The sequence below is a fragment of the Sorex araneus genome, chromosome 3 (genome assembly GCF_027595985.1).
Source record: "Sorex araneus isolate mSorAra2 chromosome 3, mSorAra2.pri, whole genome shotgun sequence".
NCBI lineage: Eukaryota > Metazoa > Chordata > Mammalia > Eulipotyphla > Soricidae > Sorex > Sorex araneus.
The window spans coordinates 180,428,539-180,452,769 of NC_073304.1; the positions used below are offsets into that span (position 1 = coordinate 180,428,539).

Below are 24,231 nucleotides of genomic sequence, written 5' to 3' on the forward strand. Positions count from 1 at the left end.
GTGTGGATTTTCGGGAAAAGGGACACTTATTTATTGCTGGTGAGACTATCAACTGGCCTAATGTCTTTGGAAAACAATATGGACACATCTCAAAAACCTCAGGACCCCACCTTTCAGATAACCCAGGATTCAACTTCTTGGCATAAACCCTAAAGGCCCCCAAACTCTATTCAGAAAAGATATTTGCGCTCCTGTGTTCACTGCAGTACTGTTTGCAATAGCCCAAATATTGAAGCAACCAAAGTGTCCAGGAACACATGGCTGGATAAAGAGACAATGATACATGCATATGTACACATATACATAAACATGTACATACATATATGTATGTATACACATACATACATATATATATATAAAACATTTCATATATATACCACTCAGTTACAAGAATAACCAGGAAATGACACAATTTGCTGCTACATTGATGAATCTGGAGAGTATCGTGCTGAGTCGAGCTAGGAGAAGGACAGTTAGAGAATAATCTCTCTCAAATGTGGGATATAAAGTATAAAGAACCTTAATAGGGAAGTAACAAATGCCCAGAGGCAACAGAAACTAAGAACTGATCTTCAGTAGGAAACTTATCATGGTGGGGGTTGGTTGGGTAATGGGATGGGGGCAGTGGTGGAGGGAAGCAGGCACACTGGCAGAGGGTGTGGTGCTGGAACGTTTTATTGGGAAAACCTACCATTAATGGGATTGTAAGTCGCACTATCTAAAATAAATTTGAAAAAAATAAAGAAAATAAAGGCAGTAAGATCCTGGTCTATTATCAATAAAATGTCATAAAAGCAAAACTTATTAAATATTTTAAAATGCTAGGGCCTGAAGAGAGAGTGCCATGGGTAGGGCACTTGCCTTGAACATGGCCAACTGGGTTTCCATATATGGCGCCACATACAGGCCCCTGACCCAGCCAGCAGAGCCAGTAGTGAGACCTCTGCATTGCCATATGTGTGACTTACAATCCCATTACCCAACCAATAATGAGAAAATTATTGAAAGTACAGTGCAAATTATTGTATGTGAACAAGTTTCCTTCAAAAGTTTATCCTTTTTCTCATTATTTTGTTCATTATCAAATTGTTAACAAAGAAATACAAATACCCTAATGTCAAATATCCATTGTATACCACTGTAATTGTCAAACTAGCAGTGTATTTCTTTATCTTGGTGGCTGAAAACTCAGCAAATGTTTAATCACCATTAGTTCTTGAGCTTGCTATGTTTACTCCTTTAGATTCTGCCCAATAACAGAATCATTTTGTTTGCAGATATCTTGCCCATGTAATTTATTTCTCCTAACATCCATCAAACTCCTCACTTGAGAAAACATGCAGAGGAGGAGAGGTTTTGCGGGATTGGATCATTATTTCTCAGCTTGTTTAGGAGAATAAAGAACCTTGGTCCAAGGCAAATTTTCCAACTTTCAATATACTTTGTGTAATTACTTAAACGTTTATCAAGGAAAAATTTAAAGTATGCTATAAAAATAAGTATAGTGTCTTATATTTCTAAGTTAATAACTTTAATCATTAAAGTTATAGAACAACAGATGAGAAAACTATTGAAAGTACAGTGCAAATTATTATATGTGAACAAGTTTCCTTCAAAAGTTTATATAGTTTTTTTTGTTTGATTTTGGGCCACACATGGAGGTGCTCGAGGCTTACTCCTGGCTTTGTGTTAACTCCTAGCAGGGCTGAGGGAAACATATGGGATACTGGGATTGAACCCAGGGTAGCCACATATAAGACAATAGCCTTACCCATTGTACTCTCACTTCAGCTCCAAAATTTTATGCAGTCTTTAATATTTTCATCCAAGAACATGTAGCATGGAAGATATTTATAATATTATGAATATAAAATGCTTTGAGAAAACATCTCAGTTTTACATTTTTAGATAGCTATGTGATTTGTGTAAAATATTTAGCCATTCTGACAGGTTCCTCACACATGAATGAAAATGTAAATGTAATAATATATATAATATAGTAACAGTGTAATATAATAATAGTGCAATAGAATACTGTATGATTGAAATCATGAACAACTTTGTAAGAGTCTATCTCATAGTGATGCAATAAAAAGTTTAAAAAATAGATAAACATGAATTTTAATTTCACTAAATGAAACAAATGAAAGAAGCTAGTTAGACAACGGGCATTTGGTAAATGTTTATTGATCACATTATAGCTTTGTGTTGTTCAACTTAAAGTCTAATTTTTTAAAACCCAGCTATTACAGGGCAGGAGAAACAACACAAGGGTTAAGGTGTGGGCTGTGTGCATACAGCCATCTTCATTCTATCCCGACACCACATGGCCCAGTGAGCATCCCAGGGTGCACCCTGGAGGTCTCCAAGCATGGCCAGGTGTGGTACTGGAGGCCCACTGTAGGGTTCAAGCAGCTTCTAGGTCTTGCATTGCATCTCCTGCCCAGGTGGCCAAGAGTCACCAGGAATCATTCCAATTCCTACCACCTCTTCCCAAAAGCTAATAAATAAAATAGACCCTCCCCCAACCCAGAAAAATACAACTATTAATATTTAGAGATGACCTAGACTAATAGTTCAAGAACAAAGTAATACAATTATAATTTGTGCAACAATTGGTAAAAGAAATTGATCTGTTTCATTTCAAGTAAATGCAAATCTCATAGGCCTAGAATATTACACTCTTAATTTTAAGGAAGAAATTTAATAGTAAAATTATGTAATGAGCATTCTCATAACATTTAAATTCTACCAAGGAACATAAAATGATATTTCACTTTGCAATAACTATAAAGTTGTGGCAAAACTTTATTTCAAACTAATTAATTTAGAGTGTGTGATCCTTAAGACTGGCTCCTGTATGAAGTTCAGAGATGTCTCCATTATCATCGTGCTTTTTAACTGTGGCTATTGTGAGACAAGAAGTGCCATGACACTTTTGTGCCCCAAATGGCCTGTTGTCGACTAAGAAAATTAACTATGCGTGCAATAATGCTTTGGAAGTAAAGCATATATGAGAGTTTGTCTTAATATTATATTCAGAAAGATGAGGGGCCCGGAAAGGAGGGAAGTGGCCACTGGCTGTACCAGTGTTTTGACAGGTTTGCAGACTTGGTCTTTCCCACCACCCAGAAGACGGGCAAAAGAACTGTTCAAGTTCACCTGCTCCGTTCAAAGGGGAATTTGATGATCAGTCTACTTTTAGATACGTTAATATTTCCTTTAAATACTGAGTTTACAACTACAAATTCTGAAGTCAAATGAATTTTGTTCTTAGTTTGTGGGCTATCACAAAGGAGATTTTTTTTTTCAACAAGACACACAATGTAACAGGCACATAGTCAACAATGCGACTCAGAGCAAAACAGCTCTGACTGCAGATACTTACAGTGGCACTCATTCTAAAGCAGTTATGGGGGCTTAAATGCTACTAATTTTCTTCTCAGCTATTTTCCACTTGAATTACTCCAATACATTTTTAAAACTGCCACATGAATGATATTAATGGTGCAACAAATTGACTAGTATTCTAAGAACGTATCTATTATTTTTATGGGCATATTTAATTGTATGTGCTTCTTGAGGTTTCTAATTAAAACTGGCAGTAAAAATGATGTCTTTGTGTTTAAGCTTGCATTTTCAGACTTAAACATACCTCATAATTAGCACTAATATACAGATAGTTCGGAAAGATATAATGCTAGCACAGTAAAGAGGATTGGAAATCCTATTATTAGTCCTATTATTAATATGGTCTCCAGTCAGTAGGGGGAAAGAAATAAACTACTCTATGTGGCAGAGCAGTTTACAGTGTGTGCTGCTACACTTTCTTATGGAAGTTTTTGATATAATAAACTAAACGCCAGAGAGAATAGTGCATCAACAGAAGCCTGATGGCAAATGGGAGAGCTTGCCTATTTGATCGTATTAAACACTACCATGAACACTGCACATTCTATATACCAACTCAAGAATTGACTAGCGATTCCAAGTATAAGAGGTAAAATGACATATATTTCTGCATACTGGTGTGACAATTCACCAAATAATGATCTCTAACTATTTTTACTCAGTACCAGGCAGCCACCAATTAGAGGGCGGACTTTTCAGAGTCTCGGAGGGCAGCTCCACACTTCACAATTCCAGTGGCAAATTGTATTTGACATTTAATTTAAAACCCAAGACAGCATAACATGAAACCTTCTAGGCCGTTAATGAGAAAGCATTAGGGCAGCCGTGGAGCCCGGGTCGCCCAGAGCTGCCTCTCTATTCCCCAGGAGGCAAAGTCACTGTGGCAGCTGCAGGCCCAAGGGGGCTCTTTTCCCATCTCACCCTCAGGTGGGCATCTGCAAGACGGGCTCAGGTAGATCATGAACTCCATGCCTCTAACAGCTGCTCGCCATTATCCAGCCTTCCATAATAGGTCATTAGAGGAGAAGCCATTATTAATATTTTTTTTGCTTTTGTTATGATTGTGGTGTTGTTATGTCTCACTTTAGAAAATAAAGGCACAGGCATTCTTTATTTCGGAGAGTCACTCTTTCACTATCATTGATAGATACATGGGATAAACCTGGGTATATATACATATTGCTATAATTCAAGCTAATTTTCCTTTGAATTGCTCTTTCAGTCAATTCAACTTATAATATGATAGAATTGGCATACTGGCTTTGAAGTCAGACAGACTTACTCATATCTGGGGCTTTGTTGCCACAGATAGATAACAATAAAGGGCCGATGGCATCACACAGATGCAAACAGCTGAGTATGTGTTCGGGGGGAGGGGCATGGAAAGTAAGGTATCTGGGGCTCATGAAGGAGGGTGACAGGCATACAGGTGATGACTGTGAAGTTGGGATTGTGTAACCAAAAGTATATTCTAATCTGTTTAAAGTGGTGGCCATGTTTAAGTTCCTTTCCAAGTCTTGATCATGCAGAAAAACTATATAAAGAGTTTTAAAAGATGATTTCTCAAAACTAAAGTCATTAGGAGACAACATCAATCAACAGAGAATTTCTCTCTGTGTCAACAATACTATTCACGATATTGAATTTTTTAGCTAATTGCTGATTAATGGTAATTATATTTAATTTCTTTGAGTGCTTATAATAGTGTGTGATAGTTTCATAGGTTCAATATCTTCCATAGTGATTAACTTATGAAAGTCATTTGTGGGGGCATCTTATTTAAGCTTAACCTTCAGGCCAGATATTTAAGACAAGGCAGAGTGGCAGTTAGTTTTAATTTATAGGAGTCTTCATTTACAAATTAATTTTATTACTGGCTAACCCAGGCATTTGATTAGTCTTATCAAACTTACTAAAAGTTATTGCATTAAATGTAGAGATTAATAGAGATAATGGAAGGGGAGGTGTGTTGGCATCCCCTTTGTGAATCTCTGCATGAAACCCTACAGAACTTTCTCAATTTAGAGAAAGCCCTAAATGTTTTCACTCACTCCTTTCTAGGGGCTTCCGTGATCCTTTCAGAGCTAAAATTCCATCCTTAGAACTTAATCCACAGTGAAAGGTTTGAGGGAGCTATGGTTGCTAGTAATGGTTGGTCACAGAGATTTGGGGTGTTTAGGTCCCTGACCTTTGTCACTGGGGTTCCACTTCCACTAGAAAAGAAAGCTATCCTTCTGGCTGTGTGCCCTGCATCTGCCTTGGTGTATATGGTGTATACGCACAGTGGGTGGAAGAGCTAACATTTCAGAGGCTGACAGGCACCAGCCTTCTCCCAATGATTGGTTATATCCCAATACCAATCCCTAGAGCAGATTTCATCTTCCCAGGCCTCTCCGAACTAATGAGGGAGCCAAGAAGATTGGATTCTGAGAGAGTTTGTGATGTCTGTGTTCAACAACCAGGACAGACAGGGATGCTGGTGAGAACTGGGGCCCGATGCCTAGAGTGAGAGCTAGATAGCAAAGGGAAGGGGGGAAAAGCCTTGTCAGCCACTGTTTATTCACTTTATTCCCCAGTACATGAAGATTTGAATAAATTTTCAGCCACTACCTTACACATCAGTTAAATATCAAACCACTGAATATTATTTTCAGTTTTCATTTCTTGCAGAAGAGTTGAGTTCAGGAAGGTTTGGGTGGATGCTACCATGTGAACTACTGAGAACACATCATCATCATTTTCATAAAAAGTAGGCTTTTATTCCCAATTTCATACATAAGTTAGAAAACGAGACCATATGAAAATGGTATGCTCTGTGTAGTCTCTCAGTGCAGACTGGCTTTATAAAAAATGTAGCACTTTAGCACTGTCATCCTGTTGTTCATCGATTTGCTCAAGCGGGCAACAGTAATGTCTCATTGTGAGACTTGTTGTTACTGTTTTTGGCATATTGAATACACCACGGGTAGCTTGCCAGGTTCTGCTGTGCAGGCGGGATAATCTCGGTAGCTTGCCAGGCTCTCCGAGAGGGACAGAAGAACCGAACCCAGGTCAACCATGGGCAAGGAAAATACCTACCCACTGCGCTATTGCTTCAGTCCTTATAAAGGATATTTAAGAATAATAAAGACATCTTTAGTATTTTAGATGTTTAAAGTGGGATAAAATTATACAGGTGCATGTGCAGAAGCTGGGAGACCTGAGGGTACAGAATTTGGGGGCCCCTTAGGAAAACAATTCTGGGTACATAATTAGGAACAGCCAATATTTATGTAGTTAGAAAAAACTGCCAACAACAAATTATATACTAGAACTAACAAATATCAAAACATAAAATTCAGAAGAATAACAAGATTTTTTACCAAATGTCTGACACTTCTATTATTTATATATATGCAAGTATCTATGTTTAAGAAAACTTTATGTATTAGATATCTTTGCTCATTCTTTGCAAGTATAACATTTTATATCATATTTTATTTCTTACTTTTTAATAATTATTTTTCCTTCGATTTCTATATTTCACAGTAGCTGTCATGTCCTCACTCTGTCCACAACTTATTCAGTTCCTCTTCTTACTTTTTTGTTACCATTCTATTGAGTCCAACAATGCTATTTTTATAAACTCTCATAGCCTCAGCATATTTTCCTTGAGGTCTGCATCTCAATGTTTAGAATTCTGACATTAAAACAACTGTTCTGTTGCTTTTTCTAAATCATAATTATATTGCTTTTGGAATCACACCCAGTGATGCCCAGAGGTTACTCCTGGCTTTGCACTCAGGAATTACTCTTGGCAGTGCTTGAAGGACTATATGGGATGGCGGGGATTGAACCCGGGTCAACCTCGTGCAAGGCAAATGTTCTATCCGCTGTACTATAGCTTCACTGTACCATCACTCTAGGCCCTGCTGCCTGGGTGGCAAGGGTGGTGCAGAGCTGAGAGGCTCAGAGGCAGTGGCCGTGGTGGGGGACACAGCTGCCCTGAAGGAGCCTGGGGCCGCCGGCCCGAAGGAGAAGGATGATGTGCTTGAGGAGAAGCTGAGGAACTTAACTTTCCGGAAGCAAGTCTATTACAGCACATAGTTCTTCTCCAGAGTGATCATTCCCAAATATCACTGTCATGGTGGTCCCATCTCTATCCCAACTGCCTTGAGATTATGCCAGCACTTGAGGCATAATCTCCTGTCCCCCACTCAGACCACAGTGAAGACTGGGGTCCCATTGGAGGTTGAGTTTCCCTCCCCACCCCAAGCAGAGCCCTTGAACCAAAAACCTCTAGAACCCAGCCACAGCCATACTCAAGACCATTCTCCACACACTCATATGAGCCTCACCCATGAAAGAACCAAAAGAGGAACCCAGGTATGCAGGACTCCTGCACGACTCCTGGCTGAGATCTCTAAACCTGCTCAGATCAGGACTGGGCCTCTTTCACCCAGGTTCCCCATTTTCCAATAGCCTGGCAGTCACACACACACACACACACACACACACACACACACACACACACACACACACACACACACACACACACACACACACACACACACACAGAGCGCCAAGATCCAGAGAGTATAAAACAAAGCTCCCGGAAGAGAGCCACACAATTTTTTTCCTGGAGCACGGCTGCATTTGCAGCCGTAAGACCTCTTTATTTTTATTTTTTTTTTTTTAATTTTTTTTTTTTTTTTGCCATTTTTGTTCCACGTTTTTATTTGAGAAAGTGACACCAAGTTCTGGGTATGTGAGTGCAGCTGAGCATACAGATGCTTACACAGGACACTCAGGATGCACCAGTCGTGCCATCTGCTCCAACCAGGCGGGACATGGCGTGGGAAGCTCAGATGGAGTCTGTGGACTCGGGAGTTGTGGCTGTTTCACAAATTGGTTAGTTTCATGTGAGTCTCCTCTAAGTGAGAGGGACTGTTGCCAAGAATCAAGAGGGAACAGAACAGTCCCCACCTATATGGCTCCTTATTGAAGGTTGAGGCCCGCATGCACCAGAGTGTGCCAAGTGTTAATCTAAGGGGCCAGCTCAGGACAGCAACGTGACACAGCTATAGGCAGCAGAAAGGGCTTCCTGGAGGAGGTGAAACCGAGAAGTCTGCAGGAGGTGGTAGCTGGGAAGAGGGCAGGCAAGGCTTCTGGCCCACCTGAGCCCTGCCACACCTCGGTTCAGTCCCTCACTTGACCTCCCACCTCTGCGATTCTCCATCTCTGCACCTGATTCACAGTCCACCAGGGCGGGCGCTGGTGGGAAAGTCTCGCTCACTGCCAACACCCCTGAGCCTTGGTCTCTCCGTAGTGCATGGGCAGAGAGGAGTGTGCGAGGAGCAGGTGGAAAGGCTGAGGGTACCAAAGACTGCTGATGCGAAGACACGCACACAGGAGCGTTCTCACAGCACGACCATTGGAAAGGAAGAACAAACAAGAATTTCATCGCTAGTGAACCTGTTCAGTACCCGGACCCTCCCGCCCCCATAGCCCAGCTCAGTCAAACGTGATCCGGAAGCTGCGCTCCTGCTCCTTGCGCCGCCCCTCGCACACCTTGGTCACCTCCTCCACCTTCCTCTGCAGCAGCGCGGAGTTCTGGTCAATCCACTGCAGTGAATCCATGTGAGCATTGAGGATCTTGCAGATCTGCTGCAGTGGGTCGCTGGTGTCCGCGGGTCCCCCAGATGTGTTCAGGTGCTCGATGATGTCCTTGAGGTCCTGGGCCATGCGCTTCAGCTGTGCGTCGATGTTCTCGGCCAGCTTGTAGGTTTTCTCACGCTCCTCGTCGGCGTGCTGCAGGTACACGGTCCCGCTCTGCTCCTTTACTGACTCCTCCAGTGGGCTCAGCAGGTCTTCCAACTCCTTCTGCTGCGAGAGGATGAAGTCGAGCTCCTGGTCCAGTCGCTTCTGGTCCAGCTTCACCTTCTCCACCTCACGGTGCAGGGTGGTGATCTTCTCACCGTTCTCGATCAACGTGCGATCCCAGGCATTGACCTGCGTGGCCTGCTGCAGGAAGTGGCGCTCCTGGTCCTCCAGCTCCAGGCTCCACTTGTTGATCAGGCTCTCCAGTTGCGCATAGGTCATCACAGGACTGGCTGACACTCCCGTGGTTGTACTGGAGGTTTGCAAGTTGGGCTGCAAGTTGCCAGAGAGGCCCGTTGGTGCTCCTGACTTCAGGGTAAAGGTGCTGCCAGTAGTGGTGGTGGCGGAGGTGGCAGTGGATGTCGCTGTGGAAGCCGAACTTACTCCAGGGGTCTTCAGGTTAAAGCCCTGTGTTGCGGTGCCGGGAGCCCCCGCTGAGGTCGAGGTGCCGAGGGAGAGTGCGCTGCTGCTGCTGCTGGCTGAGGCTGGAGTGGTGGCGATGGAAGCAAAAAGTGTGGTTCCAGCACTGGTGCTGGCAGCGGCAAGGGTGGGAATAGCAGGCTGTGTGGTCCCCGCTGCTGTGGCCGCTGCTGGTGTGGCTGAAGTGAAGGGCAACGTGGCAAGTGTCGTAGGCTGGGTTGTGCTCCCCAAGGAGCCAAGAGTGAAACCAGAGGATGCGGTCTGGGACGAGCCTCCACCTGTGAATGAGAAGCCTCCAGGTGTGCTGGAGGGGGCGGCAGACGTGGTCGAGGCGGAGCTGAACACGAAGCCAGTGGGTGCCGGGCCCTGGCTGGAGGTGGTGGTGCTGGAGATGGCATTGGTGAGGGTGCTGCCGCTCAGCCCGAAGCCGCCAGTGGCAGTTGTGGTGGGGGTGGCCGTGGCGTGGCTCAAGTTCAGCTTTGGAATGCTGACGCCCAAGGAGAAGCCCGATCCTCCTGATGCGGGGGTCGAGGCTCCAAAACTGAACCCCGAGGTCTGGGCTGCTGGAGTCTGGGAACTGAGTGAGAACAAGCTGGTGGAAGGGGTACTTGCAGCCGGCTGGGAGGGGGTCCCAAAATTAAACCCGCCAGTGCCGGTCGTGGAGAAAGAAAACCCTGTAGCAGGGGTGGTCGTCGCCGTCTTTGAAGTGCCAAAAGTGAACCCGCCTGTTGGGGCGCCCGCGCCTCCAAAGTTAAACCCGCTCATGGCTCCAGACTCTGGTGGCAGCAGCTACTCAGGCTCCCAAAGCAGATCCGCCGGCGTCTGCGACCGCGTCTGCGCTCCTCTACTACCGCCTTTCCCCTTCAGCCGAGGCCGCCGCCGCCTCTCCTTTGCGTAGCCATGGAGTGAGTAACCGCTCGGGCCACCCTTTCCAACCGCCTTTCCCGCCCTTTCGAAGCTCGCCCTATTTTTATTTTTTTAAACTTTTTTCCCCCTATACTGCAGAGCCTGGCAAGCTAACTGTGACGTATCTGATATGCCAAAAACAGTAACAACAACGTGCTCTTCATGTTCCTGGAGTGAGCACACACCATCGGTCTACACTAGCACATGAAAGGGACAAATGAAAACGTTACCGGTGTCCGCTTGAGCAAATCGATGAACAACAGGATAACAGTGATACAGTCATAATTATATTATTTTAAAATCATAATAATATTATATATTTAACATAATCAACATTCTACTATATTATCCTAGCAAAAGTTTTCTCTAGTATTTTTATATTGCTTCTTTTTTGCCTTCTCTGCTACTACTCAAAGGATGAGCTAGGTCATTAGTAGGCATTTTCTCCTAGGAGTAGGCTTGTTCTATTTCCTTTTTCAAAATCTGCACTCTGGGCTGTTTGGCCATTCTCTGGCCTTTGCTCTATCTTCCTGTACAGTTTTTGCTTGGTCCTTGATCCTTCTTCCTCTAGATTCCTTAACTCTTTTTTTTTTCCAAAAAAGGGAAATTGGGAACTAAAAAAAAATATTGGCTGTCTATATGTATTCATGAAAGTATTTTGTATTAGTTCATCAGTTTGTTTCAGGGCAAGGCTTTGAAGCCATGCTAACAGGCTTGGACCCATCCTTGGCAGTGCTCTTGGCCTCCGGGATAGCTCAGGGAATAGTGACGGGTCAGGGTGGAAGCAAGCAGGGCACCATGTCTCCAGCCCGTGAAATTATATTTTTATTGGCACTTCAGGGACAGTTGAATCTCCTTCTGTCACTTTTCTTTCTGCTCTCTGCTGAACTGCACTCTATATGAGAATCAGCCGTCCTTTTTATCAGGGCTGTCTGTAAATAGTATCTATTTTCAAATTTCAATGAAAATGGAGTTTATCTTTTTACAGTATAGCTTTTGCATTCTATGTGACAAGAGAGGTAACTGTCTCTATGTCACATTCAGATTGGAAGTATTGGGATTAGTTTTATACTGCATTCTTTTGCATTTTTATGACAATATAGTATGAGGTTTTTTTTTTTTGAGCCGTGCATTAAATGGGAGAGAAACTATTTCTTTCTTAAAACTTTTTAATTAATTCATTAGCTTTAGGTACTGTGATTTACAATACTGTAATTTACAATCATAGGGTTTTTCTGTACACAATTGTCTTCTGTAATGTTAAATGCAGTGGGACTGGAGTGATAGCACAGCAGGTAGGGCATTTGCCTTGCACGTGGCTGACCTGGGGTCGATTCCTCTGTCCCTCTCAGAGAGCCCGGCAAGCTACCGAGAGTATCCTGTCTGCATGGCAGAGCCTGGAAAGCTACCCATGGCATATTCGATATGCCAAAAACAGTAACAAGCCTCACAATGGAGACTTACTGGTGCCTGCTCAAGCAAATCGATGAACAATGGGTCAACAGTGCTACAGTGCTATTGTTATATGTGTTGAAACAGATTTATTCTAATAATTAAAAAGATACATTGTAAAGGCAGATATCACTGATTTTAAAACAGCAGTCACATCAAAAGACTGAAAGATACTTCAAAATGACTGTCATTTTCACATTCCTTCTGTGTGTGTGTGTGTGCATGTGTGTGTGTGTGTGTGTGTGTGTGTGTGTGTGCTGTTCATTTCTAGTAAGAAACACAAGGTCAGTGAGAGGTTACATAGGGAAGTGTAATGGTTAGGGACTACAGCTCTACTGAATAATGTTAGGAATATTATAATCCCTGGGGGAAATCTCAGGGCTAAGCAGTCATAAGCTAAACAATCAATAGATAAACAGAGGGCAAGCAGGGCATTTAGCTGGAAAGCAAGCCATCAGTTCTGAGAGACATAGCAGCCCTCCCAGGGGAGAGAGGTGGCATGGCTCCTAGTGAAAGGGCGATGGATCCCAGGAGACAATAGAGTGTTAACTGGCTGACAGTGAGCACAAAGGTAATTGGACACTTTGTGTTTTCCTGTGCACATGCTTAATTACATTGCACAGCCAATTTGTTTAATCAAAGCCAACTGTGTAAATAGTGTAAAGGTTTCTCTGTGACAAAACATCAGAGCAGTTTGGTGATCTGGGAAATAGAAATTGCAGCCCTGGTGTTTCCCTGTATGTTGGCTGAATTTTACAGATTCACTTGGAGTGAAAACAATACCACCAAATGATAAATGCACACACACACACACACACACACACACACACACACACACAGCAGAGCCTGGCAAGCTACCAGTGGTGTACTCAATATGTCAAAAACAGTAACAACAATGGTCCTCATTCCCCTGATCCTGAAAGAGCCCCCAATATGCCATCGAGCTACACTAGCACGTGACAGGGACAAATGGAGACATTACTGGAGCCTGCTTGAGCAAATTGACGAACAACGGGATGACAGTGATACAGTGATACGTATACACACATCTATGCACACACATAGATTATACAATATATGTCCACACACATATATGCATATTTGTGTCAGTTGTGAGAAACAAGAATGAACACAAATTTATACTTTTACCACTAGGATGTTTTGCCTTTTATGCAGCAGGTACTATAAAGCACTCACTAATTTGCCTTAACATACTGCCTTTAAATTTCAAAGCACTAACAGTCACAATTTGAGAAAATGCTCCGAAGCTCCTCACCTGCTGATTCGCTTTCCCCAGGCCCGCACCCGCAAAATACACCCCAATTACCGGACCACAAGCAACCCAGCACCTATATGCTCTTTCCCGCTCTCCCTTCAGAAACCAGCTCATCTCTTTACAAAAGCACTTCCGGACTGCTCTGCCTTCCTATTTCAGTAAAATGTACCATGTGAAAAATGAAGTCACCTGATGCACTGAATGATATCTTTGGGGAGTCCCAGGTGTCCTGGCAGACCCACCCAGCTAGGGGCACAGTGCTGCCCTCACGCTCAGGTGCAGAACTTGATGTGATCTCCATTCTGAAGCACCTGACAGGAACGCACGGACAGGAATGCACAGGAATGTATGCAAAGATTCTGAATCATTTTTTTTAAAACTACGCAAACTATATCCATATCTAGGTTTTTATCCATAAAATATTTATAGTTTGCTCTCTCTTTCGATTTTAAAGTGCGTACTAAAGGAGAGGTAGGAGTAGACATAGAGACTGGAGTTGGCATTGGTATGAAGATTTTTGGTTTTGGTTTCCCAAGCACTGCTCAAGGAGCCCACCCTCAGATTCTCAGCCAGATGCTGAAAGTCCCTTGTGAAGGCCCAAGGGTAAGAAGCTACTTGGACACTGCAGGGCCTTGGATAATGCTAACTGTGCTCGAGAGCTTGTACTCACAGATGGTCAGGGATCAGGTGGTACTGGGGACACACTCAGACTGGCAACAGTCAAGGCACACAGGTGTTCTCGTACCATCAGCATGGCCCCATACAAAGCCCTACACAAAGTCTTAAAGTCTCCCTCACGTCTTTCCTTAATAATTCCACTGAGCAACCATCCATTTTGTGTAAACATTTTGCTTGTGCATGTACATTCGCCTCAGTGTCACTGGCGCTGGGTGGCTAACTTGAATAGGAGGGAATACAGATAAGGAATAAGTTTATTAAAAGCTGTTGCCTAGAAGAGACTAAATTCATTAGTATTACTAATTTCTTCTACTGTTTAATTTTTTTTCTAAGTTACCTAGAGGTTTAAAGAACTCTCATTTTAAATTTATGGCACTTAAATATCTGTATATAAATGGAATTGCATATATTCTACAAGAGAATTTAACATAAATGTGACAATTTTCAATTTGCCAAATAATTTTCTGGTTGTATTGGATTCTCTTATACTGTAAGAAATCAGGGAGAGCATAAAATAAATGCTATACAGAAACATCTAAATATTCTGGTTCATTGAACTGGCACAAAAGGTTGCTGCGAAAATGGCAGACAAGTAATCTAAAGGAGCTAAGGGAGCGTGAACATGGAAAGAAAAATAGAGTAAATTATTTATTGACTACCTACTTAGAGCTGGAACTCTCCAGGTTCTTTGGGGGTAAAACATATTAAATGCAAGATCTTCTAACACAGAAAGTGGCAGTCTTGTTAGGATGAAAATTAAGATGTATCATCTGTATTGATAGTACAGAGCTTTTTTTTTTTTTGGTCCTGTAATATATAAATATATAGGATTGTTTCCCATCCTATTCTATTTTCAGTAATTATTCAGCATTAAATTTCTATATTTATTCAGTTAAACTAGAGTAATACTATCTAATGTAGTTCAGGTTAGAACTTAGCATTATCATTCAGAATTTTTTAATAGATGTAAATTATATATATATATATATACACTGTGGAGATAGACTATATACTAGAAATGTAAGGTGAAAATTAGAAACAGAAAAATTACACAATAAAGAAGCTTTGTTTTATTGTTTGTTTGTTTGTTTTGATTACGGGGTCAAAAGTAACTGTGCTGAGTGATGACTCTGGGCAGGGTTTGGCTGCTATATGTGGTGCTAGGGGTAAAACCCAGTCAGCTACATGCAAAGCAAATGCCTTGACATATTATGTCTTTGGCCCCTACATTAAATGAATTTAATATATATTTTTAATTTAAAAATTCACATTCTAAAATAATTAAGAAAACCATATAAAAGTCATCAAAATTAAAGTTAAAGAGTATTTTTTGCAGAGATTTTTAGCATTAAAATGAATAGCAATCCATGTATCCATTTAGCAAATTCATTTATTATTGTCATGTGAATCCCATTAGTAACAGAAACACCCATATCTCTGCCTCCACCGACCTTAAAATGCAGTGTAATAAATTATTATCTCACAGGGGATGAGGTGGTTCTCAGAAACTTTTTTTCCCTGTGAAGGACACCTAGTAGTAACATTAAGTCAAATGAACAAACCGTGGTTATTTATACAGTAATGCATGCCTGAATCAACTTGAATAAATCAGGTTTAGTCTACATAAAATTTCATACCTACAAGACAAAATGAGAGAGAAATAGTGAAAATTGAGAGCTGATCATATTAACTATAAGACTGTAAACAAAAGTAGATAATTGATAAGAAAAGATATGTATTTGGGGCTGGAGGAATAGTACAGTGGGTAGGTCGTTTGCCTTGCATGCAACTGACCTGGGTTCAATCCCCAGCATCCCATATGGTCCCCCAAGCACCGCCAGGAGTAATTCCTGAATGCAGAGCCAGGAGCAACCTCTGAGCATCACTGGGTGTCACAACCAAAAAAGAGCAAAAAAAAAAAAGAGAGAGAGAATAAATATACTTTTCATTGCTGTTAATTTATTCTCTTCAATTTTTCCATATTGTACACTATGGTCCAAGAATTAAGCTAGTTTCTAGAACTGTACATAAAATATCACATGATAACTGTCCTCTAGGGCATTCAGAATTAATGAGAGGAAAACAGTAAGGTATGTTAAATACGCATACAATAGTCAGGTAGACTCAATTAAAATGCACACATGGCGGAGGAGTTTGGATTTACCTTGAGGAGAGTTAAGAGTCTGGGGAGAGTTGGTAAGAAACTGCTTCATGCAGAAAGTGTTATTATCACCGACCTACAGAAAATAATCAGGTAGCTGTGGGGTTAGGAGGGGCAGGGGGAACTCAAGTCAGAGGGAAAATGGTGAGAAAATACTAGATGTAAAAGCAGCAGAAAACAGATTTGGAACTGCAATTATATTGGGGTGGCTGAGAAGTCTGGGAAAGAAATGGAGTGAGAGAGCTGTGAAAATAAATCCTGGGTGATAAGCTGGGAGCAGTCGCAGAGAATCTCCTGGAGCATGCCAGGAGTTTCAGACGGTACCCATGAAAAATGGAGACACACTGGAGGGTATTAGGGGAAGGATTTTCATGATTAGTTTTACATAGCAGGGAGAGGCGTAAGGATGTCGGCTGCATTTTCTGGGGACTACTGCAGGGAGACAGGCTAGAGGTGAGGAAGGGCAAAGGCAATAATAGAAGAAATATAGAAAAAGAGGTCTGATAGAAAAGACACGAAGAAGGGAAATTTAATAGAGCTTGGTGACTGATTTTATTTGTGGGCAGAGAATAGTGTGAGATACCTCTCATATTTCTGATTTTATATTAACCTCATGGCATTTGATGACTTTATCTTTAAGAAGGAAATTAAAGCTTGTGTATAAGGTCCTCTACAGAATAAATTTAGATAATACTTGCAAAGAATCTTTACTGTATAGAGCCTATAGGAGACATTAAGACAAATTTAGTTCCTTCACCCTTTACATATTTATCGGATATTATTTTTGAAAATATGAGAAATATTCTAATACTAATCACATTTTTGCCAATTAATATTTTGTTATATATGATGCTTATTATTTCATTTGTTGGGAGTAAAACAAATCCCCTTAAAAATGTCATTTGGTATTAAGTATCTTGCAGACTAATTTTTATATAAATTTCAAAGAAAATAGAATATAAATACCTTATACCTTATTCTTACTTTGAATAATTTGTTTTATATGGGAGTATATTTCATATAGAAATCTTCTAATAACACTAAAAGTATACAGAACTGAGCTAAAACTGAACAGTTTCTATTTGGAGTGGAGGTTACCCATGACTGTGTTCTGGGCTTACTTCTAGCTCTGCACTCCTGGCGGCTTGAGGAACAATACTGAGTGCGAGGGATGGAAATGGGGTCAGCTGTATAAAGGCAAGTACCACTGCTTTGGCGCCAAATTTGCTTATATTTTTTAAAAATTAAATTATTTTCCTATCAACTACATCAACAGCAAGGAATTCAAAATTTTTAATCACTTCCTCATTTTGTCACTGACCAATAATACTGTGATTTCGGAGAGCAAAAGTATGCAAGTGTGTGTGTATGAATGTGCCATTATTATTTAATTAATTGATTGATTTTGTTGACCATTAATGTTGTAAAGAAAAGAAAATGCTTAAATTATTTACAATAGAGTCTAGTATATTCAAATGGGATTGAGCTTGACCTAAAATAAAGCCGATATTAATTTTAATGATCAAGATTCTATGATAAAAAATTTACCAATGTGGAACAGTTAAGAATCCTGGCCGGTGGGCACCGCAAGCCAGAGAATGCTCCGGACCCCAGACAAGAACAACAGCACTGGGGTTCCCCTGGATGGAGAAGGTGCAGAGTCCCCGCCTTCTCCAGATGGAATTCCCGGTGACACTGAGCCTCTACTAACACGGCTCCCAGCTCCAGTATGTGGGGACCCGGACTATTTCTCCAAATTGCGCGGCCACTTACACGGTCACATGTCCTTTCCTGCTATACAAAAATCCACTCAGTTATGGCTCCTCTGCCCCTGAGTGGCCATGATCCCAGAGGCACACAAACCAATCTCAGAATGCAGAGGCTGCTGGCAGAAATACCTCTGGACTTAATTACTAAAAATACTAGAATTCCAAAACTGCGCAGCCACTTTCACTGCCATGCAACATCATATGTTCTTCACTATCAGCAATAGAAAACAAATGATCTAATGATGCCTTTTTGGCAGATCTGATTGTTGGGAGGAAAATTCCAAATAATAATAGCGGGTTTTCTGTCGCGAACTGAATGTAATCAAAGTAAAGAAAGAGTAAAGTGAAAATCATCTGTCACACAGGCAGGGTGGAGAGTGGGAGGGTGGTATACTGGGGTTCTTAGTGGTGGAATATGTACACTGGTGAAGGGATGGGTGTTGGATCATTATATGACTGAGACTTAATCCTGAAAGCTTTGTAACTGTTCTCACGATGATTCAATAACATAAAGTAAAATAAAATAAAATAAAATAAAAATTACCAATGTCAAATAGGTTCTCTTATAGGAAATTTAGTAGTTTAGAACATTTAAAAGAATATAAGCCAATAAAATACTAAATTAATCTTTCCTTAATATATCTTCCTTTTAATATAACTTATTTAACTTAATAATAGGCAAGTTGAAAATTTAATTTGTCCATTCCTGAATCATTCTTTTTTAAGTCTATCACAGTACAGCATATTGTATAGTAACTCCTGATTCAGAACATTGCGTAGTGGATTATTTACTCTTATAGCACTCACCCTTCTAGCACACATGTTAAGAAAATCGAAAAGTTGACCAGAAAAACTTCTATTTAGCAAGGTATATGATACAAAACTGATAATTTTGTTTTATTTTATGTTTTTGCAGTGTGGGGGTTTAAATCCAGGGTCTCACACTGCACAGTGAGTGCATTACCACTGAATCAGGCATGTCCCGTGACCTTTGTACCTTTGTTTTGGTAAGGCCAGAGAGATGGTCCTAGGTTGAGGCGCCAGCCCTGAATGCAGCCAGCCAGCACTGTATACACTCTCTGAGCACTGTTAGGAATGACTCCTGAACACAACACTAGGTGCAGCCTAAGAACTCAAAACAAAGAACAAAACGACTACATAGGTAGACTTCAGTATGACTCTTAATAAAGAACTTTTTTAAATACTATTTTTGGGCGCATACCCAGTAGTACTCAAGGCTTGTTCCTGGCTCTGTGCTCAGGTATCACTTCTGCTGGGCCTTGGAGATCATATATATAGTGGGGGAGGTAGAGGGGTAAGACCCAAACTACCAAGGCAAACACCTTCCCTGCTTTTCTCCTCTCAAAACCCCCAAAATACTAGCTTTTAGTAGCTACCAGTTATCCATTATATACAAGGTTTAAAGTGATTAAATAAAGAATATTTACAATTTATCTAATTTTAAGTTTCCATATTTTGTTTCTAGATGTTTTACATAAAATATTGCTATAAGTAGGAATTCCCACATTTAAGGCTGAAGACTAATCTCTAATGTGCAAATCACAATTCTAACAGATTCATTACTGGACAAAAAGTTTAAAATCTATTCTTACGTAAAAAAATCCAATTTTGTACTTTATATCAAGTGGATTTTATATCCTGTAAATTATTTCTTAATATAAATAAAATATGAATGTCAATATAAAAACACTACAATGGTTGAAAATACAGAAAAAAATTTGGTCATATGGGTAACTCCTGTGTTATCTCTCTGGCCCCTTATTTTAAATTAAATTAAATTAAATTAAATTTTTAAAAGTAGTCAACAGAAAGTTGGACATGCAGTTAACCTATTACTGATCTAAACTATGTTACAATTTTCTGTATGAACTATTACATTCAGATATTTAGAGTTTTCCTAATTCTGTTCTCTAAATTAGAAATGCACTGTAGCACTGTAGTCCCATTATTCATTGATTTGCTCAAGTGGGCATCAATAACATCTCCATTGTGAGACTTGTTGTTACTGTTTTTGGCATATCAAATACGCTATGGGGAGCTTGCCAGGCTCTGCCTTGTGGGTGGAATACTCTCGGAGGTTTACCGGGCTCTCCGAGAGGGATGGAGGAATCAAAACCAGGTCGGCCGAATGCAAGGCAAACACCCTACCTGCTGTGATATCACTCCATTATAGAAATAAACCATTTTAATATTACAGCTACTATTCATTTTCCATTTGCCATATTGCTTGCTATCAGGAGAGCATATCATTATGTCAGTGGTTCCTTGAAGGCTGCATCTACATTACCAATCTGGATGACCCCAGTTGAAACTCTGTTACTGCATCTGGTCCCCTGAACATCACCGAAGTGATACCTGAGCCAAGCCAGGAGTAAGCCCTGAGCACTGCTAAGTGTGGCAAATACCCCATTCCAAGAAAAAAAGACAACAGAAATTATAGTAAATTAAAATAGACAAGAAAATGTCAGTTCATACTTTATGCAGGTAGGTCATTATTGTTATAAAAATATTTTGAATGCATTTTTGTGTGTGTATTGAGTTGAGGGTCAAGTACATATTTCTTACTGAACAGCATACATGATCAAACATTTAAACAGTGAGTTAGATCAGTTCATATGTTGGATGTTCTATTCTGTGTTTCCATATAAACAGCACTTTCATCTCAGATATTTTAAATAATCAGTTTTCCATGGACAGAGAATATTTTCTCTGATTACTCTACCATGGCTTATCAATTATTCTCTCCTTAGGCATTATGATTGCTGCTATGTTCACTATAATGAATAATCTAATTATTTTACTAGGTTTTCCACTACTTTCTTTAAATAAAATTCTAGAAATACCATTATTAACTAAACAAATAAAATGGCACTTAGACTTACTGTTTATAAAATTTTACTATTCACTACATTAAAATTCATATTTTACAAAGAAATTATGATAGATCATGGAAAATTTATTTTGTGTAAAGCTCGTATCTTTTATACAAACTGTTATTAGTTTCATTTTTTTCATATAGTTGGTTACATTTTCAGGGACTACAATTCCCAAACACAAATGATGTTACTAAAACAAATAGCATCAGAGAACCCTAGAAAAAGAGAGGGAATATAAGAGCAGGGGGATGGACTAACTTTCATTTCAAAAAGAGAATAACTTTATGTATAAAAATATACAGAGCACAAACATTTTAAAGGGAAAACGAGATTGTTACAAAAGCAAAAAATTACTTCATAACATTCCATTGAGAAAAGGAAATTTCCGTTGAAACTCAGTTATTGAGAATCACTGAAATAGCCGGGGGCAGGGGGAGTTCTTCCTGTTAGGCCAGCTCGCTGACTGAGGAGTGACAATCCAGAGCAGAAACCTGGGCTCTCAGATGTCGCCATTAAAGGGATCAACCTTTACACACACACACACACACACACACACACACACACACACACACACTCACAAACACATCACAAACACACAAATACATACATACATACATATATATATACACATGTATACATATATATAGTAGAAATATATATAGTAGAAGAATAATATTCATGGCCTCTGAAACAGGGGTTAGGAGGACTGGTCATTGGTAGAATCTAAGCACATGTGTGGGGGGAGGCCGAGGGTAGTTAAGATAGAGAAGAGACTGCTATGACAATAATAGCTGGGAATGATCAAGTTGGACAAGATTTAAGGGTTAAAAATAGGTAAAGGGATATTTTTTTATAACCTTTCAGCATCAATATTGCAAACCATAGTGCACAAAGGGGAAAAAGAGAGAGGAAGAGGTGGGGAGAGAAATAGAGAGAGACAGAGAGAGTGAGAGAGAAAGGAAGAAAGGGGGAGAAAGAGAGAGAGGGGAAAGAGAGAGAAGAAGGGAGGGAGGGATGGAAGTAGGGAGAGAAGAAAAAAGCATATGCCATAGAGGCAGGCTGGGGGTGGGGGTTGGGAGGTGATGGGAGGGAATCTGTGGACACTAGTGCTGGGAAATGTACACTGGCTCCACCAGTGTATGGGTGGATAGGTGTTGGAAAACTGTATGGCTCAAATCCAATCATGAACAGCTTTGTAATGCTCTAAAAAATAAATAGTACTGTAGCACTGTCATCCCATTGTACATCAATTTGCTCGAGTGGGAACCAGTAACATCTCGATTGTGAGACTTATTGTTACTGTTTTGGGCATATTGAATACCCCACAGGTAGCTTGCCACACTGCTGTGCAGGCGGGATACTCTCGGTAGCTTGCTGGCCTCTCCAAGAGGGACGGAGGAATCAAACCCAGGTTAACAAATAAATAAAAATTTAAAAATAAATTTAAAAATAAAGGCATCAACCACCCTTCAGTGAGCAGCGTTAAAGCTGCCGCCAGGGGGCTGGAGTGATAGCACAACGGGTAGGGCGTTTGCCTTGCACCTGTCGACCCGGGTTTGAATCCCAGCATTCCATATGGTCCCCTGAGCACCGCCAGGGGTGGTTCCTGAGTGTGCAGCCAGGAGTAACCTCTGTGCATTGCCAGGTGTGACCCAAAAAGAAAAAAAAAAAAAGCTGCCGCCAGGACTCAGAGCAATGGGGGCAGGCGGCAGGCAGCAACCCAAGTTAGATCCTCTCCTCAGCGCCATGCCACTCAGACTGAAGTGCAGAAGCCATAGCCCCCCCCCCCCCCATCATGTGTGACTCTGTAAAGTAAGGAAACCACACAGTAGCAATCACACTCATCATGCAAATATGTGACTAGCAAGTCTTTGCCTGGAGAGTGTCATTCTTTATAAACCACTGACTAGGAGGTTGGTAAAGATCTCCTTGTACTGAAAACTCTAAGCCAGGAAAAACTCCACCAGCAGTAGCATGCGGCCTGCACTCTCCTGATGTGGAGAAAAGCAGAGATTATAGAGATGCCACGCAGCAGAACCTGCATCCTGTAGGGAGGGAGGGAGCCTAGAATCATGCCATCTTCCAAGCCTCACATATGCTGAGGATGAGCAATTCCAACTCTCCCATTGGCTACATTAATTCTGCACAGCAAATTGACAGCTTTCACGTGTCACTGTTGCGGGTGAGGCCTAAATGACCACAGTGAATTATTCAACATTTAGATGGAAAGTAATCCCTGAAGCTCTTAATAGTTCTATTCATTCCACATCATAGCAGCTTTAAAATTAGTCACTGTACTCTTTCTGCCTCCTAAAAATATTAATCCAAGATAGAGGTAGAGGCACTGAATAAACAATGTGCTTGCATTCCATACTGATCTTTAATTTTATATTTTAAGTTAGAGATCTCTATGCCCTGAATGCTGTGTCCTCCACAAACACCAATGAGTTCATATGATCAAGAAGGCAGAGAAGCATGATTAGTATGGATGTCTTCAGTGAAAGAAGAAAGGAAGAAAGAAAGAAAGAAAGAAAGAAAGAAAGAAAGAAAGAAAGAAAGAAAAAGAAAGAAAGAAAGAAAGAAGAAGAAGGAAAAGAGAGAGAGAGAGAGAGGGAGGGAGGGAGGGAGGGAGGGAGGGAGGGAAGGAAGGAAGGAAAGGAAGGAAGGAAGAAGAAAGAAAGAAAGAAAGAAAGAAAGAAAGAAAGAAAGAAAGAAAGAAAGAAAGAAAAGAAGAAAGAAAGAAAGAAAGAAAGAAAGAAGGAAGGAAAAAAGAAGGAAGGAAGGAAAAAAGAAGGAAGGAAGGAAGGAAAGAAAGAGAAATCCACACAGTCTCATAACACTGACTGGACCACGTTAAGATGCAGTAAGAAGTCAGTAATTTGGGCCTGAAAAAGAACCCAATCACAATGGCCAATATAAAGAACAAGTGCAAAATGTTTTGATTGCCTCTAGGAGGTGTGTGGGTTTAGAAGATCATGATGTGGAGTGCAGGATTGTGGTGTTTTTTGTTTTTTTTTTTTTTTAAGAAAAGTCAGTGGAAGGGAAAAGAGCTAGGTTTTCCTAAGAGTGTTCAGAAATAAACATGAGGAGCACTAGTATCACTACGACATGTATTAATGTTCATTCTCTGCACCATAGGCTGCTCATGAAAATTCTCAAGCTCAGTTGCTAGCAATGATGGCAGCATATAATTGGATTGTCTGTTGCATTTATTGAAAACTAGAGGCAAGATGAATTGAAGGAGCACAGGGCACAAGCTAGAAAGAATGGTTACTTGAGCAGACTGCGGCCTCAGCTATGCAGAGGCAGCTTCGAAAGAGCCACCAGGGTTGTATCTATCCAGGGAAACAAACCTCAGTTATTTCATTACCAAAATAAGCTAAGTTTTTAGCAGAGGAGCAG

The 24,231-nt window shown here is 40.8% G+C and overlaps 2 protein-coding genes across 7 annotated transcripts in view; both read right to left on the reverse strand.

Annotated features, from left to right (window-relative positions):
* The window catches only part of CNTN5 (contactin 5), an 832,499-nt gene that overhangs the window by 528,109 nt on the left and 280,159 nt on the right, over window positions 1-24,231 (reverse strand). The window lies entirely within an intron of this gene.
* LOC101550375 (nuclear pore glycoprotein p62) lies at window positions 8,110-10,587 on the reverse strand. The gene has a single exon (XM_004619857.2). It carries the CDS (start codon window positions 10,453-10,455, stop codon window positions 8,905-8,907), a length of 1,551 nt encoding a protein of 516 aa, XP_004619914.2. The 5' UTR covers window positions 10,456-10,587; the 3' UTR covers window positions 8,110-8,904.